At 43.1% G+C, this 19,127-nt stretch overlaps 3 protein-coding genes across 3 annotated transcripts in view; 2 read left to right on the top strand and 1 right to left on the bottom strand.

Annotated features, from left to right (window-relative positions):
* Positions 1–19,127, top strand: part of LOC100562976 (zinc finger protein 658B) — a 488,523-nt gene that overhangs the window by 324,686 nt on the left and 144,710 nt on the right. The gene's annotated exons all lie outside the window — the stretch shown is intronic.
* On the top strand, positions 1,796–8,502 carry LOC103281211 (zinc finger and SCAN domain-containing protein 2-like). Its single transcript, XM_062973132.1, has one exon. It carries the CDS (start codon positions 5,650–5,652, stop codon positions 6,628–6,630), a length of 981 nt encoding a protein of 326 aa, XP_062829202.1. The 5' UTR covers positions 1,796–5,649; the 3' UTR covers positions 6,631–8,502.
* Positions 13,201–19,127, bottom strand: part of LOC100563175 (zinc finger protein 208) — a 97,805-nt gene continuing 91,878 nt past the window's right edge. The window contains 1 exon segment of the mRNA XM_062974314.1: positions 13,201–18,949. Coding sequence (XP_062830384.1) covers positions 17,898–18,949 — 1,052 coding nt within the window. The 3' untranslated portion in view covers positions 13,201–17,897.

The raw sequence follows: 19,127 nt of genomic DNA, 5'->3' as shown, positions 1-19,127 counted from the left end.
TCGTTAACTGCCCTTGGTTGATTCATGTCTGGAAATCCTCTGTTTTCAGAGTATTGCTTTTTATTTACTGTTCTTATTCTTGAGTTTTTTAATACTGGTAGCCAGATTTTGTTCATTTTCATGGTTTCTTCCTTTCTGTTGAAGTTGTCCACATGCTTGTGGATTTCAATGGCTTCTCTGTGTCATCTGACATGATAGTTGTTAGAATGGTCCAGTATTTTTGTGTTCTCAAATAGTATTCTGTGTCCAGGCTGGTTCATCAAATGCTCTGCTATGGCTGATTTCTCTGGTTGAATTAGTCTGCAGTGCCTTTCATGTTCTTTGACTCTTGTTTGGGCAATGCTGCGTTTGGTGGTCCCTATGTAGACTTGTCCACAGCTGCATGGTATCCGGTAGACTCCTGCAGAAGAGAGAGGATCCCTCTTGTCCTTCGCTGACCGTAGCACAAGCATGTGGACAACTTCAACAGAAAGGAAGAAACCATGAAAATGAACAAAATCTGGCTACCAGTATTACAAAACTCAAAAATCAGAACAGTAAATAAAAAGCAATACTCTGAAAACAGAGGATTTCCAGACATGAATCAACCAAGGGCAGTTAACGACTCTAAACAAAGGATGCCCCAGAGGCAGGAAGAAGACAGCAGATAAGCTTTTCAATGCTAATTTAAGTGATTAACTACACAACATTCATACTGACCTCTCTCACCCTAGACTTTCCACAGATATATATTAACCTCTTTGCTTAGTTTTCTCCATACCTCACAACCTCTGAGGATGCCTGCCATAGATGTGGGCGAAACGTCAGGAGAGAATGCTTCTGGAACATGGCCACACAGCCCAAAAGACATACAACAACCCTGTGATCCCGGCCATGAAAGCCTTCGACAACACATCTGGTTTCCATTTGAGAGCAGGACCGGGGAAAAACAGGAAACTAGGACCAGATGTTTCCAGCAAAAACTCCCTGGCAAGAAAATAGGTAGTTTCCAAGAAGGAAGAGAAAAGTGGAAAACAGGAAGGTTATGAAACAATAATACCATATTTGTAATAGGAAGTAGCTATGTTTGTACGCGTGGACACCTCGTGAAAATCCATATTACCCAATCAAGTTTTGCATGTACAGGAAGAACTATCCAATGAGAAGTTGGCTGATGTAATTGATGTAATCGGGAGGCTATAAAAAGCCCCCTTTAATTGCCAAAGGGGCGGCAGTTTTTTCTAATGGCATTGCTATGCTAACTGTCCGCCTTCTTCTGATCAGTAGGAATAAACTGTGAAACTTTGCTTCTGACCTATTTTGGCTCCAGTGTTGATTTTATCTACGGCTGGCAAGATCCCATTGGGTTTGAAGGACCGCAGTTCCCTTCAGAGGGAATAATGATAATAGCTATTTTATTTCTCCCTGAAGGGAATGGCTCTCTTGGACTACAACGCCCAGAAACCCTACAGAAAGTCCTGGTGTGATGTCTTACTGGGTTCCCATCCCCTGCTTACTTACCATATAGTTATTATACCTTATAGTTTACCTCATAGCCTCGTACTTACCATATAGTTATTATACCTCATAGTTTACCTCATAGCCTCGTATTTACCTTATAGTTATTATACCTTATAGTTTACCTCATAGCCTCGTACTTACCATATAGTTATTATACCTTATAGTTTACCTCATAGCCTCGTACTTACCATATAGTTATACCTCATAGTTTACCTCATAGCCTCGTACTTACCATATAGTTATTATACCTCATAGTTTACCTAATAGCCTCGTACTTACCATACAGTTATTATACCTCATAGTTTACCTCATAGCCTCGTACTTACCATATAGTTATTATACCTTATAGTGTACCTCATAGCCTCGTACTTACCATATAGTTATTATACCTCATAGTTTACCTCATAGCCTCGTATTTACCTTATAGTTATTATACCTTATAGTTTACCTCATAGCCTCGTACTTACCATATAGTTATTATACCTCATAGTTTACCTCATAGCCTCGTACTTACCATATAGTTATTATACCTTATAGTTTACCTCATAGCCTCGTATTTACCATATAGTTATTATACCTCATAGTTTACCTCATAGCCTCGTACTTACCATATAGTTATTATACCTTATAGTTTACCTCATAGCCTCGTACTTGCCATATAGTTATTATACCTCATAGTTTACCTCATAGCCTCGTACTTACCATATAGTTATTATACCTCATAGTTTACCTCATAGCCTCGTACTTACCATATAGTTATTATACCTCATAGTTTACCTCATAGCCTCGTACTTACCATATAGTTATTATACCTCATAGTTTACCTCATAGCCTCGTACTTACCATATAGTTATTATACCTCATATTTTACCTCATAGCCTCGTACTTACCATATAGTTATTATACCTCATAGTTTACCTCATAGCCTCGTACTTACCTTATAGTTTACCTCATAGCCTCGTACTTACCTCATAGCCTCGTACTTACCTTATTGTTTACCTCATAGCCTCGTACTTACCACCTCATAGTTATTATAGATAGTTTACCATAGCTTGTACTTACCATTATAGACAGAGCTTATAGTTTACCTCAGAGTCATTATAGATAGTTCACTATAGCTGGTATTTACCACATTGTTATTATAACTGATAGTTTACCTCAGAGTCATTATAGTCATTATAGATAGTGCTTATCAAAGCCTTGTATGTACCCTATAGTACCTACCTTTCCTCATAGCTTGTATGTTTATCCTTTATAGTCTTTATCGCCTTCATTCTCAATCAATATAGTTTTATTTCTGTATAATTTCAGTGATTTTACCTCATATTATTTCTAATACAATAAAAGAACTATTTCCTGTGTTCAATAAATATATTTTTGGTTATCTTTAATCAGCTTTTAGAGTGTTTACTTTGGGGTTTGAGGTATAATTTAAGGGTAAACCGAACGCCGCTTGGGTAGCCAGACCTAGAGATAGCCATTTCCCCCAGCGTGCCTTCACACCTGGCATGAGGGTTGGAGGAACCTGGGAGTTGTATCTCAAGACAAATATCTCCCAAGTCCTTGAGGAGGAGGCGGGGGAGGGGGAGGCAGCAGCCTTGGCCTAGGACTGAGACACGAGGAATCCCCGAAGCCAGAGGGTTGGGAGAGACCCCAAGGGCCACCCAGCCCCACCACCTTCTGCCAGGCAGGGAAACACAATCCAAATCCTCCCGACAGATCTCCATCCAGCCTCTGAGTAAATCCTCCAAAGAAGGAGCTCCCACCAGACTCTGAGGCAGAGAGTTCCCCTGCTGAACAGCTCTTCTTCTTACCCTCAGGAAGTCCTTCCTCGTGTTTGGGAGGAATCCCTTTTCTTGCCGTTTGACCTCCTGGCTCCGTTGTCCCTTAGTCTCCAGAGCAGCAGAAAGGAAGCCTTTCCCCCTCCTCTTCCTCACCAATGGGACGTCTTTTTGGATTTTGAAACATGCCTGCAGTAAAATCTGGACGACAGACAGAGCTTGGAGGACTCTCCTCAAAACTAAAACTTGACAAGCCTAGCAGACATAGTCACATAGTGTAAATGTACACAGAATAAACACTTCAAACAACTCAGACCTTATTAAGTGGTCAGATGGTGCCCAACAACTAACAGGCTGAGATCAATTCCAGGATCTTGACAGGATTTAATATATGTAGACAATTATACATGTCAAGTCGTATTAGTCTTCCTCCTCTCAGTTGGCCAGGGTGCATAGATGTGTTTTTAGTTTGAAGGCAAGGAGGGAGGGGGCAGATCTTGGTTCTTTTGGGAGGGATTTCCAGAGGAGGGGAGGAGCACGGAGGAGGCCCCCTCTCTCGTTCCCACCAGCCGTGCTTGAGTTGGGAGTGGGACTGAGAGCAGGGCCTCCTCCGCTGATCTCAGTGCTCGGGTCGGTTTGTAAACGGAGGTGCAGCTTTGCAAATAGTCTGTATCTCCGTTTGCAAACTGGTTCGAGCACTGCGATCCTAAACTCAACAAGCTCTATGAGATAAACAGGAGCCAGATGAGAGCCCGAGCCTCTTCTAGAATGAGAGAATCGGCCATCTACAAAGACATTGCCCAGGGGAAGCCGAGCACTTGATGAATCAACCTGAACACAGCATATTATTTGAGAACACAGAAATGTTGGATTTCCTGACAACCACCATATTGTACCAGTACCTGCTGCATTTCCCACCCCCGTCTTATACTCAAGTCAATAGTTTTTTCCCCAGTTTTTTGTGTTAAATTAGGTGCCTCGGCTTTTACTCGAGTATATACGGTACACATTTTTCTGAAAGACAAAAGACTTTCTCTAGAATGGATAAGATATGGATATCTGCCAAACTCAAAACCTGTTCAAAAGACAGAAATCCTACCCAAAACTATCTCAGATCATAATCCAGTGACTCTAGTAATTAAAAAGAAAGTAAAAACACTTAGATGGCAGCTGAATGAATCACTACTGCAAAAGGAGGACGTAATTGAGAATTTTAAAGAAAAACTGAAAGAATATTTGGAACTTAATTTAAATCAAGTTGATGTGATGCCAGTACAGCTTATATTAGAGGATACTTTATAAAATGCAACACTGAAATGAGAAAGAATAGACAGAAATATTTTCAGATAATTTCAGATGATATTAAAAGAGAAGAGTTAAAGAAAAATCCTTTGAATTCAAACATTCTAACTCAGATATAACTCCTACAAAAGACATTATCGATGTTAATGGTTAATGAATTGGAAACTAAAATGAAGAATGCAAAACAAAAATACCTTGACTCAGCTAACAAACCAGGAGAATGGTTAGCATATACAGTACATTGAGGAAAGAAAGGCCAAAGAATGTAATTGTCAAGTCATTATTTATTTATTTATTTATTTACGGCATTTCTACCCCGCCTTTCTCTACCCCGAAGGGGACTTACTGTTAAGATACAACATGACGATAAAATATTAATGGATGATGTCATTATTCAACAAGCTTTTAAACATAATTACAGTAATTTATATAAGGCTGACCACATATCTCTACAAGACATTGAGAATAATTTAATTCAGCAAAAGATGCCAAAAATAAATGTTCACAGTTCACAGATTGTTATACTTGCAGCTTTGCTGCATTGTTGGATTTTAATTGGTATGGTTGGATTTTATTTTGCGTGGAAAATCTTTGCGCACCGTCTCCTTTGTATCTGAGGAGGGATTGTTCATTGTTGGGCAAGTGTTAGTCACCAGGCAACGGGCACCTTCCCTCTTCCCCTGGCTTTGCTACAGCACGAGTCTTGTTCTTCATGTTCCATGAGATCTTTCTCTGTTCAACTCCTGAAGAGATTTTCCTCTCATTTGTCTGCAGGTAACTTCTAAACAAGTTCTGCAAAGAACACCTTGTGAGAGCTTTGCCCAAGGAGTGCTCTAAGTTGAAAGTGACTTCAAGATGCACAGCAATGACAACAAGAAGAAATAAGTAGTAGAAAATACATTTCAAGCTACATACCTGTGCAATTAAGGGGGGAAATAAGATTGTGCTGAAGAAAGAGAAGCTTGCTGAAAGTGAGCAGAAGGCTACAGCAATACAAAGACTGTGCTGTTCGGGAGGTTGTATCTGTGAACTGCTGGCATAATATTTGAATTATAATTGTAAAAGAATGGCAAGTCCTCTGCCTCCCTATCCTAGATCACACACAGGGGAGAAGTTACATCAATGTATGGAATGTGGGAAACAATTTGATTGGAAAAGTTCTCTTACTGTACATGAACGGACCCACACAGGGGAGAAGCCCTATAAATGCATGGAATGTGGAGAAAGCTTCAGTCAGAGTGGCAGTCTACGTTCCCATCAAAGGACCCATACAGGGGAGAAGCCCTATAAATGCATGGAATGTGGAGAAAGCTTCAGTAAGAGTGGCAGTCTACAGTCCCATCAAAGGACCCACACAGGGGAAAAGCCCTATAAATGCATAGAATGTGGAGAAAGCTTCAGTCGGAGTGACAGTCTACGTTCCCATCAAAGGACCCACACAGGGGAGAAGCCATATAAATGCATGGAATGTGGAAAGAGCTTCAGTCACAGTGGCAGTCTACGTTCCCATCAAAGGACCCACACAGGGGAGAAGCCATATAAATGCATGGAATGTGGAAAGAGCTTCAGTCGGAGTGAACATCTACGTTCCCATCAAAGGACCCACACAGGGGAGAAGCCATATAAATGCATGGAATGTGGAGAAAGCTTCAGTCGGAGTGGACATCTACGTTCCCATCAAAGGACTCACACAGGGGAGAAGCCATATAAATGCATAGAATGTGGAAAGAGCTGCAGTCGGAGTGAACATCTACGTTCCCATCAAAGGACTCACACAGGGGAGAAGCCATATAAATGCATGGAATGTGGGAAGAGCTTCAGTGAGAGGAGCAGTTTACGTTCCCATCAAAGGACGCACACAGGGGAGAAGCCATATAAATGCATAGAATGTGGGAAGAGCTTCAGTGAGAGGAACAGTTTACGTTCCCATCAAAGGACGCACACAGGGGAGAAGCCATATAAATGCATAGAATGTGGAAAGAGCTTCAGTCGGAGTGACAAACTACGTTCCCATCAAAGGAGCCACTTGGGGAAGAAGCCCTATTAATGCATAGAATGTGAAAAGAGCTTCAGTCAGAGTGGCCATCTGCGTTCCCATCAAAGGACCCGCACAGGGGATAAGCCACATAAATGCACCGAATGTGAAAAGAGCTTTAGAGAAAGTTCACACAGTAGACATCGCAGAACTCATGTACCTCTAGAGGAGACGGGCCTTTGAGTTTCCAAGCTCTCTGAAAAAGCATTGCAAGGAAAGAGGAAGGCCAGCACCTCTCCCCCGGAACTGCAATTTGTGTGGCCTTGGTTAATGGCTACTGGGAGCAGGTGTCACTCAGAGGGGCTCTTAGCAAGATTCAAAGGGGTTCACCTAACCTCCTGCTTAAGGAGACCCCTCGCAGGCTTCTAGGATGATTTGTGAACGTTTGCTGAAATGTGCAGCAGCTGAGATCTCTGGATAAAAGGTTCTGAAAAGGAATAGCTCTTTGGTTGCAGATAACATATCTTCATACTCCTTACTCATGTCTTGGCTCTACTGCATTTAACAGCATTGAATGTTTGCCGTGCATGTGTACTGTGTGCACTGTGATCTGCCCTGCGTCCCTTTGGGGGGATAGGGCAGAATATGAATAAGATATTATTATTACTGTCCCTTGGTTAAAATTTTGGACTCTAGCCCTGTACCTGTAACCCTTTTCTGGACTTTGTTGTATACTGAAGTGTTGACTCTAAATTCTGGATGGACGTCCTGGTTTCATTTATTAACCAGAACTTTGTTTGTATCCCTGACTTTCTGGCTTGACTTTGGGACCCTAAATTCTGTTCGTACTCCTGATTTCTTGGTTGTTATTTGATCAGCTGTGCTGAATGAACTCCTGGCATGTGGCTATTGGACTGTAACCTTGGGCCTTGTTAATTTTTGCTCCGGACCTGGATCTGCAGTACTCGACTTGTCTGCATTAATTGGACTCTTGATCTGCACTTGTGTTCATTGTTCCTTCGACTGTGTTGCTGCAATTGTAATATTTTAGCTCAGCCTTTTTTTGACCAGGGACCACTTTGACCAGAGACCACTCTCCAAAATTAGTACCAAAAGGGTTACAAATCAATTTTGGTCAACTTTAGATTTGGTTTTGTTATTTGAAAACTGCATTGGATAGACCACATCAGCTCTAGTTCCTGATACAGAACATATGCCACCCAGTAGTCGTCATCTGCTTGCCCACAGAAAACCATATTTAATAAGCCTGTAGTAACGGTGAGGCTGTGGACCCTATTTTAGTTCTTTCGGACCACTGGTTGTCCATAGACAGGTTGGGAACCACTGTTTTAGCCAGACTGAAGACTTTAGTTTTCCTATAAGTTCATATGGTCTTGGCTTATCTTGTGTTTGTTTAATAAACCTCAGACTTTATACCGAGAGAGCCCTGGAACATGAGACCATCCCTCTTGCTTTGTGTGTACTTATCCCTGTGTAGAGTGAAACCCTTTCTGGATATGAGGCTATTCAATCCCCACCTTTAGCAAAGGGTCCATTAGGATACACAGTATCCCTCCCCAACTGCAGGGAATGGAAGACAAAGAATGGTGACAACGACTGATGAAGATTTATGAATCAGTTGAGATGGACACATTAACTACATTGGTTTAGTGTAGAACAGCATTGAAAGGAAATAAGAGTAGAGATTCAAATCATATAGTGAGTGAGAGTTTTGTAGACTAGTGTTTGATGTCAGTTTTGTTGTCATTGTGCAAGGTGTGTGTCCTTGTTCCCTTTATATTTGTTAAATAATCCTTTAAAAAAAATGTACCAAAATTATCATTTGTGTAAAAATACTGTTTTTAAATACCAAAATTGTAATTTGTGTAAACATGCTTGGATTTGCTTTCTTTCTTTAGTCTTTGAATAAATATTGTTTTTTTTAAACAAGTGTGATACAGCAGCTTTGAAAAGCCAGTGTGATTTTAGGCTGTAGCAACAGGAGGGTGATGTCTAGATCTGGGTAAGTTTTAGTCGACTCTCTTCTACGCTTTGATCTGACCTGACCTGGAATAACCTTGTGTCCAGTTCTGGGCAGCACAATTCAAGCAAGATTTTGAGATGCTAAAATGTCTCCAGAGAAGGGCTCTAGGGAATGGCTGAGGGTGATGGGTGTGTTTAGTTCAGAGGGGGAAAAAGGCCAAGGGGACAAGAGAGCCAATATTTGGAAGGATGTCCCTTTGAAAAGAAAATGGCAAGTTTTTCCTTCTCTGGAGACTAAAATACAAAGCAACCGATTCACATTGTGGGAAAGAAATTTCCATCTAAACATTAGGAAGCATTTCCGGATGGTAAGAGCTGTTCAGCCGTGGAAGCCTGGTCCCTTCTCAGGAGCCTCCTTCCCAAGCCCTGGCCTTCCACCTCCTGGGAGTCCATGTCCCATAATCCCTGACCTTGGACCAAGAGAGCTGGGGCTCCTGGGTGTTGAAGCCCAAGAAATCCCAGAGGAATAGAGTTTGGGAATCCTTGCTCCAGAGAGTGGAGGGAAGGGCTCTCTGGGACTACAACTCCCATAAACACTGTAAAAAGTCCTGGTGCAAGGGTCGGAGGACAAAGACAAATATGTCTCCCAAGTCCTTGCAATTAAAGGCTTTCTTCCTTGTGGGATCTCATGCGTTTGTTTTCATCCATGTGGACAAGGATTTAGAAAGAAAGCCGGAAAATGTGCCTTGATTATCTGCCCCTGCTTTAACATTTACTTACTGGTCACCTCTGATGGCAGAGGCTGATCAGGTATATATTAACCCAATGTCCAAAATGTAATAAAGAGTGCTGTGTTATTACATTATTACTCCAAAGTTATTTCTTTGGACTCCAGCTCACACAATCCTTCCCCACGGGAAGACTTGAGGAGTCCTGGAGTGAGGCCAGATAAAGAGAGACTCTGGTTGTTTCTAGATTTGGGGAGTTTGGGTTGTTTTGGGTCTTAGGCCTCCTGAGGAGGGAGGCCCCAGATGCCCTTCTCCTGGGATTCTCAGCCTCCTCTCCTCTTGTAGTGATTTCAGTAGAGACCACATATAGCGGGTGAGCTTCCACAAAACAAGATCGGCCAGGAGAGAGAACAAAGTTATCTGGGTTTAAAAGCAAACAACAGAGTTTTCTTACAGTTTGGCCAAAGTGGATGGAAGTATCAAGTTACCACTTGAAGATGTACAAGCATACCTTCACAGAGAAAATCGTGACTTGCACAGGTATCCAGACCTCCCATGCCTCCCTCCTGATTGGCTGTGAAATGAGCCAGCCAGGATCCGGGCCATGATTGGTGGGGGTTCCCTTCGTGTCACAGTTGGAAGGAGTGGTTCCCCACGGCAGGAAGAACAGATGATCTTTGGAGGGTTTAAAGGGCCATTCAGTTACGAGGAGACCTGTGGGGGGCACAGAACTCATGAGGGTGATGGCGTGGGAATGCAGATGAGGTCTTGTGAGACATGCACAAGAAGTGGAAACGGGGAGAAATCACCAAAGAAGAATTCAAACAAATAGCCAACTCCTGTAGGAAAAAGGTTCGCAAGGCTAAAGCGCAAAATGAGCCCAGGCTTGCCAGAGACATCAAAAACAACAAAAAAGGCTTCTTTGCGTACCTCAGTAGGAAAAGGAAGAACAAGGAGGTGATAGGGCCTCAGAGAGGAGAAGATGGGCTGATGGTGAGAGGGGACAGGTTAAAGGCAGAACTACTTAATGCCTTCTTTGCCTCCGTCTTCTCACAAAAAGAAAGTCGTCCACAACCTCAGCAACATGGAATGGAGGAAGGATTAGGGGAAATCCAACCCCAAATAGGGAGACAAGTTGTCCAGAAACACCTGGCCTCTCTAAACGAATTCAAGTCCCCAGGGCCAGATCAGCTACATCCAAGAGTATTGAAGGAACTAGCGGAAGTTATTTCGGAACCACTGGCGATCATATTTGAGAGTTCTTGGAGAACGGGAGAAGTCCCAACAGATTGGAGGAGGGCGAATGAGGTCCCTATCTTCAAGAAGGGAAAAAAGAATGACCCAAACAATTACTGTCCAGTCAGCCTCACGTCGATACCAGATCATTAAGGAAGTGGTCTGCAAACACTTAGAAATTTGATCTCTTTTTTCGATAGTTACAAGCTGGAATGCCGTGGATGTAACGTACCTGGATTTCAGTAAGGCCTTCGACAAAGTCCCCCACGACCTTCTGGCAAACGAACTAGTAAAATGTGGGCTAGACAAAACTACGGTGAGGTGGATCTGTAATTGGCTAAGCGAACGAACCCAAAGGGTGATTCTCACCAATGTGTCGTCTTCATCATGGAAAGAAGTGACAAGTGGAGTGCCGCAGGGCTCCGTCCTGGGCCCGGTTCTGTTCAACATCTTTATTAACGACTTAGACGAAGGGTTAGAAGGCACGATCATCAAGTTTGCAGACGACACCAAACTGGGAGGGATAGTCAACACTCCAGAAGACAGGAGCAGAATTCAAAACGATCTTGACAGACTAGAGAGATGGCCCAAAACTAACAAAATGAAGTTCAACAGGGACAAATGCAAGATACTTCACTTCGGCAGAAGAAATGGAAATCAAAGATACAGAATGGGGGACGAGGCCTGGCTTGACAGCAGTACATGTGAAAAAGATCTTGGAGTCCTCGTGGGGAACAAGTTAAACACGAGCCAACAATGTGATGCGGCTGCTAAGAAAGCCAACGGGATTCTGTCCTGCATCAATAGGGGAATAGCGTCTAGATCCAGGGAAGTCCTGCTCCCCCTTATTCTATTCTGCCTTGGTCAGACCACACCTGGAATCACACTGTGTCCAATTCTGGGCACCGCAGTTGAAGGGAGATGTTGACAAGCTGGAAAGCGTCCAGAGGAGGGCGACTAAAATGATTAAGGGTCTGGAGAACAAGCCCTATGAGGAGCGGCTTAAAGAGCTGGGCATGTTTAGCCTGCAGAAGAGAAGGCTGAGAGGAGACATGATGAGAGCCATGTACAAATACGTGAAGGGAAGTCATAGGGAAGAGGGAGCAAGCTTGTTTTCTGCTGCCCTGCAGACTAGGACACAATGGAACAATGGCTTCAAACTACAGGAAAGGAGATTCCACCTGAACATCAGGAAGAACTTCCAAACTATGAGAGCTGTGGAACTCTCTGCCCCGGACTGTGGTGGAGGCTCCTTCTTTGGAGGCTTTTAAGCAGAAGCTGGATGGCCATCTGTTGCAGGTGCTTTGAATGTCATTTTCCTGCTTCTTGGCAGAATGGGGTTGGACTGGACTTCCAATTCTATAATTCTATGAGGGTGAACTACAGTTCCCAAAATCATGGGTCAGTTCCCTCCACTCAAACCCAATCAGTATTCAGAGTTGGCCATGCTGGGTATGTGTGCCAGGTTTGGTCTAGAACGGTCATGGGTTGGGTTCACAGTGCTCTCTGGATGCAGGGTGAACTACAACTCCCACCCTGGTGCCAGGTTAGGTCCAGATCTGTTACTGGTGGGATTCAGAGTGCTCCCTAGAAGAGGGGTGAACTACAACTTCTACCATGATGTGTCAGTCCCCCCCCCCCCTAAAATCCCTCCATTGCATGTGGGGTCTGTGTGCCATGTTTGGTCCAGATCTGTCGGTGGGGTCACAGAACCCCCACTGAGAGTGCACTGTGGGTGAACCATAACTCCCAACCTCTAAGGCCAATCCCCTCCACACCCACCGGTATTCCAAGTTGGGCATGTCAGGTCGGTGTGCCAAGACCCGTTACGTTGAGCCAGCCCCCCAAACCCCTCCAGTATGTTCTGTTGATCAATTCCAGTCTGTTTAGGAAAGGGTTATGGAAGAGGCAGTGGGTGGGATCGTGCACATTCCACAGCAATGGAGAGAGTAAGAAACACTGAGGTGTCTGTGGTGGAGGGAACACATAAAATCTAGGGTGAAATTGTCCCCGTAGGAAAGCATTCACTTGGATGGTGGGCAGAATGGTGTTTGTGGAGGACATGGGTCAGGCCCTGGTTCACGGCGCTCTCTCTAGCCTGCAATGCCATGAGAGGGAGGGAGGTCGTGGGTGGGCGTGAAAGTGGGAGCCTGTCCGTGGAAGTGGGAGACCCAGCCACAGACATATTTATTTATTACAGTATTTATATTCCGCCCTTCTTTCTCACCCCAAAGGGGACACAGGGCAGATCACATTGCACACATATAAGGCAAACATTCAATGCCATAACATAGAACAGAGACAGACGCAGGCACGGGCTGGCCTCGAACTCATGACCTCTTGGTCAGAGTCATTTGTTGCAGCTGGCTGTTAACCAGCCTCCGCCACAGCCCGGCCTAGATACAACCATAGATACAACCACACTGTCCCCTTGTGGAGATAGGTGTGGGATAAAAATAAAGCTTTAGTATATTATTATTACATAATTTCACTTTTATTATGGATATAGAAGAAGACTGAAATAGAGACAGAGACTAGCGTTAGGAAATTTGTGATGCTACTTATTAGAAAGTCTGCCTCTTCTTTTCTATGTATGCTCCAAATGGAAAATTGTGTCAGAGCGCGATTTGGATAAGCACACATGCAGCGGAAGATCAACGAAGAATCACTGGCACCAATAAACGAGGCTGCAGCCTTTTGGCTATCTATAAAAGGTTTAATTATAAACGGAAATCCACAAGACGATATATACAGACAGAGTGAAGATAGGCAGAGAGCAGAGAGATAACACAGGGAGCTATTTAAAACCACCTCTGCTGTCTGATGCAATACACAGTTAACTCTTTACACACTAGCATAGCGGACAGCAGACAGTGCATGATGCAATCTCCAGCTCACATTGCATCACTATAACTCAATTACATTTAAACAACTCTATATACAATCACTCCCACTTCAACAATTTGATGATGATATGGGTGACCTACCATTCCCAAAGCCTGCCTGTATCCAAAGTTGGTCAGCTCCCGGATTCCTAGCTCAGTCATCCCCAAACTGCCATCAGTATTCAAAGTTGGATATGTTGGGTCTGTGTGCCATCGTAGGCTGGGTTCACAGTGGTTTTTGGATGTAGAGAACTACAACTCCCTAAATCAAGGTCAATTCTTTTAATTTGCCTTTATTTGTATTGTTATATTGTGTGTTGAGGCCTTGGCCTTTGTAAGCCGCATCGAGTCCTTCAGGAGATGCTAGCGGGGTACAAATAAAGTTTAATAATAATAATAATAATAATAATAATAATAATAATAATAATAAATAATTCCCCCCAAAACCCATGTCGTTTGCACAGATGTTAAGGGTAATTGTACCCTGCCACAAGACTTTGAATATAATTTGAAAACATAATTTGAAAAGTTAATAATTTTAACTGTTTTATAGTGCATTGTACAATTTTATATATGTGTTTTATTGTAAGCCGCCCTGAGTCCCCTGTTGGGTGAGAAGGGCGGGATATAAATACTGTAATAAATAAATAAATAAGCATTGAAAAATCAATTTATAAATAAAGGTGACAAAGTAAGTAGAGTCTCAAGAACCACTATATTAAATGACAAGATGAGACCTAGAGACAACAGAGTAGTGTGGCCTCTTACATTGACCAATTTATCTAAACATGTAATAAAAACAGTGAGAAAATACTGGAATTTGGTAAGTGACGTACCAGGTTGTGAACATGCCCCTCTTATCGCCCACAGGAGAACACAAAATATCAAAGACATTTTGATTCATTCAGATTTAGATTCCACACAACACATTACCAAATCCAACTTGGTGGGTAATTTCGCTTGTCATCATTGTTCTATATGCCCACAATTCGTACAGGCCAAGTTTTTTAAGGATCATCACATTAAATTTCAATATAAAATAAACCATTTCGCCACTTGCTCCACTGAGGGGGTAATCTATGCCATCACATGTCCCTGCTCCCTTATGTATATCGGCCAAACAAGCAGGGAAGTCAAAGTCCGTATTACAGAACACAAAAGTAAGATTAGGAAATATTCTACTGATTCGATTTTTTATAAACATTTTGAAGATTTAAAACATAATCCTGATTCACTCTGGGTCCAGGTTCTAGAAGTTGTCACACCCTCCAAAGGCATAGATTTCCAGACGAAGCTCCTACAGCGTGAATCTTTTTGGATTTTCACACTCCAAACGGAACATCCCAAGGGGTTGAACAACACCAACTCCTATGACTGTTTCTTGTAAAGATTGAAAATCTTCCTTTAAATGTGACTCTGGAGTAACGGCAACTACATTACTTTACAACCACCTGACCATTGTGCTTGCCATTTGAGAGTGAAATGAGTTACTCAGCTTCATACTCGCATTGGAATCAAACTGCTTGCAGAGTATGCATGTTAAAATATAGATCTTTCTGTGAGTATGACTTTTACATTATCTTTGTTATGCATCGTGTATGTCTCATGTAACTATATGTATTGTAAATAACTTGTAGCCACTATATATGTTCCCTATAGGATTCACATTAAAAAACTCGAAAAAAAAACTGAAAAAAAGACTACAATCCACCTGATGAAGACTCTTTTGGGTTGAAACAGGTTGTGGTTTTGGAGTCTACTATCCATAATAAAGAAACAAGAACAATTATTATATATAAGAAGAGGACTCAATTTGTGTATTTGGAACAATTAAAGAACTAAAGAACATTTATTGTTCATGAGAAGAGGAGTAAATTCATCCTTCAAGAGAAAAATATTGTTTTTACTGTGAATGTAACAGTCCTTTGATTGTTTAGCAGCGCCTTTTGTATCTATATTCATATTGATGTATTGAACTAAATTTAGGTTTAATGACATCTAAAACGATTTCTGTATTACTGTAATAGTGGATACTTGTCTTTGTAGTTCCAGGTGAACCCATTTTCTTTTTTGTGCCAAGTTACTTCCAGGTGGAGATCAGAGTGTTCTTAGATTGCAGGTGGACTATACATCCCAATCTCAACAAGTCCTATAAATGATGGTGAATTCTCCCCAAATTTCTCTCTCTAGTATGTTCAATTGTTGAACATTTTGCTGCACAATTGCTGCACAACAAGCAGGTTTCAGACCAGGGAAAAACTGTACAGGTCAAATTCTTCATCTGACTGAGCATATCGAGGAAGGCTACGAGAAAGGCTGCATCACGGGAACAGTCTTTGTGGACCTTACGGCAGCCTATGACACGGTGCAACATAGAAAAATGCTGCATAAAGTCTACCATATCACCCAGGACTTTGACTTTACAAAAACTGTCCAGACCCTCCTGGAAAACCGCAGCTTCTATGTGGAGTTTCAGGGCCAGAAAAGCAGATGGAGGAGGCAAAAGAATGGTTTACCCCAAGGCAGCGTTCTTGCACCAACCTTGTTTAATATCTTCACGAACGATCAGCCACAACCACTGCTCACAAAGAGCTTTATATATGCTGATGACCTTGGCCTTACAACACAAGCAAAAGATTTTGAAACAGTTGAAAAGCAACTCACCAATGCCTTGAAAGACCTCTCCAGCTACTACAAAGAGAACCACCTGAAGCCCAACCCTGCCAAGACACAAGTGTGCTTTCCACCTACGTAACCGTGAAGCCAACAGGAAACTGAAAGTGACTTGGGAAGGCCAAGAGCTCGAACACTGTTTCCATCCTAAATACCTTGGTGTCACCTTAGATCGAACACTAACATATAGGAAACACTGCATGAACACCAAGCACAAAGTAGCTGCACGCAATAACATCCTGCGGAAACTGATTGGCAGCGTATGGGGAGCAGACCCACAAGTAATAAGAACATCAGCCCTGGCCTTGTCTTTCTCACCGGCAGAGTCTGCCTGTCCTGTCTGGCACAAGTCTGCCCATGCGAAGCAGGTGGACATAGCACTGAATGAAACATGCAGAAGCATCACGGGATGCCTTAAACCGACACCTGTTGATAAACTCTACAAGTTAGCTGGCATTGCCCCTCCTGACGTGCGACGGGAAGTTGCTGCTAACGGTGAGAGAAATAAGGTCGAACATTGTGAAAGCCACCCACTGCATGACTATCACCCTCCTCCCACCAGACTCAAATCAAGGAAGGGCTTCATGAGAACCACCACTCCCTCCTCTTGATGTTCCTCCAGCAGCAACAAGGGTGTCCCTCTGGGCAGCTAAACCTGGCAATTCTGACTGGATGGCCCCCCAAGAGGGTCTTCCTTCCTCCAGGGCAAACCAAGAATGGGCAACTTGGAAGTCCCTGAACAGACTCAGAAGCGGAGTGGGCAGATCCAAAGGGAACCTGGCAAGGTGGCACTACCTGGAGGAATCCTCCACCTTGTGTGACTGTGGAGCTGAACAAACAACTCCACATATGTATGCTTGCCCACAATGCCCTGCCTCATGTACGGAGGAGGAGCTGTTTAAAGCTACGGACAATGCGGTTGCTGTTGCTCGCTTTTGGTCCAAAACTATTTAGTTGCTTGTGATTTCCTTTTTTCCCATCATTTTGAAATGTATTTGTTGTCCAATGCTTTTGACACGAAATGAATAAAATTGTTGAACCTACTAGAAACATACATACTAGGGAAGGGTTATGGGAGAGGCAGTGGGCGGGGTCATGCAAATTCCACACCAATGGAGAGAGTCAGAAACACTGGGGTGTCTGGTGGAGAAAAAACAGAAGATGTAGAAGGAAATTGTCCTTGTATGAAAGCTTCCCTTGGGTGGAGGGCAGGATGGTGTTTGTGGATGACATTGGCAGGGCGCTTGGGCATTTTCTCAGCACTCGCTATAACCGGCAATATCGTTGGAGGAAGGGCCACTGGTTTCTCCTGCGTAGTGGGAGCTATGGCTATTTGTGGACGTGGGAGCCTGTCTGTGTAAATGGACATCCCTGCCATATACACACATACAGATTTTCACTTTTATCATGTGTATAGATGATAATAACAACAACAACAACTTTTTTTTTACATCCCGCCACCATCTCCCCGAAGGGACTCGGGGCAGCTTACGTGGGGACTACGCCCAGCAAAAACAGAATAAAATATAGCACAATGAATATACAATTATATTTTCAATCATTAAACCAATTAAACCAAACAACAAACATCACAACAACGTAAGAACAACAACCATCAACCAGTAGCCAGTTTACCAGCTGTTAGAATTTATGGGAGTTGAAGGCCAAAACATCTGTGGACCCACAGGTTGAGAACCACTGCTCTGAAGGACTGTCACACAGAGCTTTCTTTCTGCTGCTCCAGAGAACAGACCTCCAACTTACAGGTTCAAATGACAAGAACGGGGACTCCACCAAATCTGACGCAGAACTTCTCAAAGGGTCCTGTTTGAAATCAGACATTTACCCACGATGGCTGTTTTTTGTTGCCAGTATGTGTTCTCTGGTGCAGGTTAAGGGATGAACTCTGAGAAAAACATTTTCCACATTCATGGCATTTGTATGGTTTCTCTCCTGTGTGGATTCTTTTGTGGATCATCAAAGTTGAACTCTCAGTAAAAGATTTCCCACACTCCTGGCATTGGTATGGCTTCTCTCCAGTGTGGCATCTTTTGTGCCTCACCAAGTGTGAACTGGAAGCAAAACATTTCCCACACTCCTGGCATTTGTACGGCTTCTCTCCTGTGTGGATTCTTTTGTGGCTCACCAAGATTGAATTGTCAGCAAAACATTTCCCACACTCCTGACATTGGTATGGCTTCTCTCCTGTGTGGCATCTTTTGTGTTTCACCAAGTTTGAACTGGAAGCAAAACATTTCCCACACTCTTGGCATTGATATGGCTTCTCTCCTGTGTGGAGTCTTTTGTGGCTCACCAAGGTTGAACTGTCAGCAAAACATTTCCCACACTCATGGCATTGGTATGGCTTCTCTCCTGTGTGGCATCTTTTGTGTTTCACCAAGTTTGAACTGGAAGCAAAACATTTCCCACACTCCTGGCATTGGTATGGCTTCTCTCCTGTGTGGACTCTTTTGTGCCTCAACAAGTTTGAATGGGAAGCAGAACATTTCCCACAATCCTCACATCTGTATAGCTTCTCTCCTGTGTGGACTCTTTTGTGGCTCACCAATTGTGAACTGTAAGCAAAACACTTCCCATACTCCTGGCATCTGTATGGTTCCTGACCTGCATGAAATCTTTCATCTTTCACCACACATTTTGCTGATACTTTCCCTTTAAGATGGCTTTTCCCAGCATCGAGTGTCCTGTGAAGCACAAGTGCCACATTTTGGGTAAAACATTGCCCACATACATTGCATTTGTCAGGCCTTTCTCTGGCAGAACCTCCATCTTCTCTGTGGGCTTGCTGGTATCGATGAAGGCCCCCGTTGTGTCCCAAATGCTTCCTGCATTCAGTGTATACATGGCTCTTCTCTCCGTTATCTACTGTGAAGAAGAACAGAAACAATCATTCCTCAGTGTGAGTGATGAGGACTCAAAGGAAGTGGGATAAGAAGTGGATTGAAATGATCCTTAAAACAACATAGTTCAGTGAAGATGGACACTGGTTGATCGCCTGGAGCCTCTAAGAGAGAGATGAGTAGCATATGCTCCAGAGGCTCCC

The sequence above is a fragment of the Anolis carolinensis genome, chromosome 2, assembly GCF_035594765.1.
Source record: "Anolis carolinensis isolate JA03-04 chromosome 2, rAnoCar3.1.pri, whole genome shotgun sequence".
Lineage (NCBI taxonomy): Eukaryota > Metazoa > Chordata > Lepidosauria > Squamata > Dactyloidae > Anolis > Anolis carolinensis.
Note: the sequence above shows the minus strand (reverse complement) of the source record. Positions and strands in the feature narration are given on the sequence as shown.

What these genes read in the sequence shown, in the direction of transcription:
- LOC103281211 (XM_062973132.1), top strand. Translation starts at nt 5,650, where the DNA reads ATGGCAAGTCCTCTGCCTCCCTATCCTAGATCACACACAGGGGAGAAG.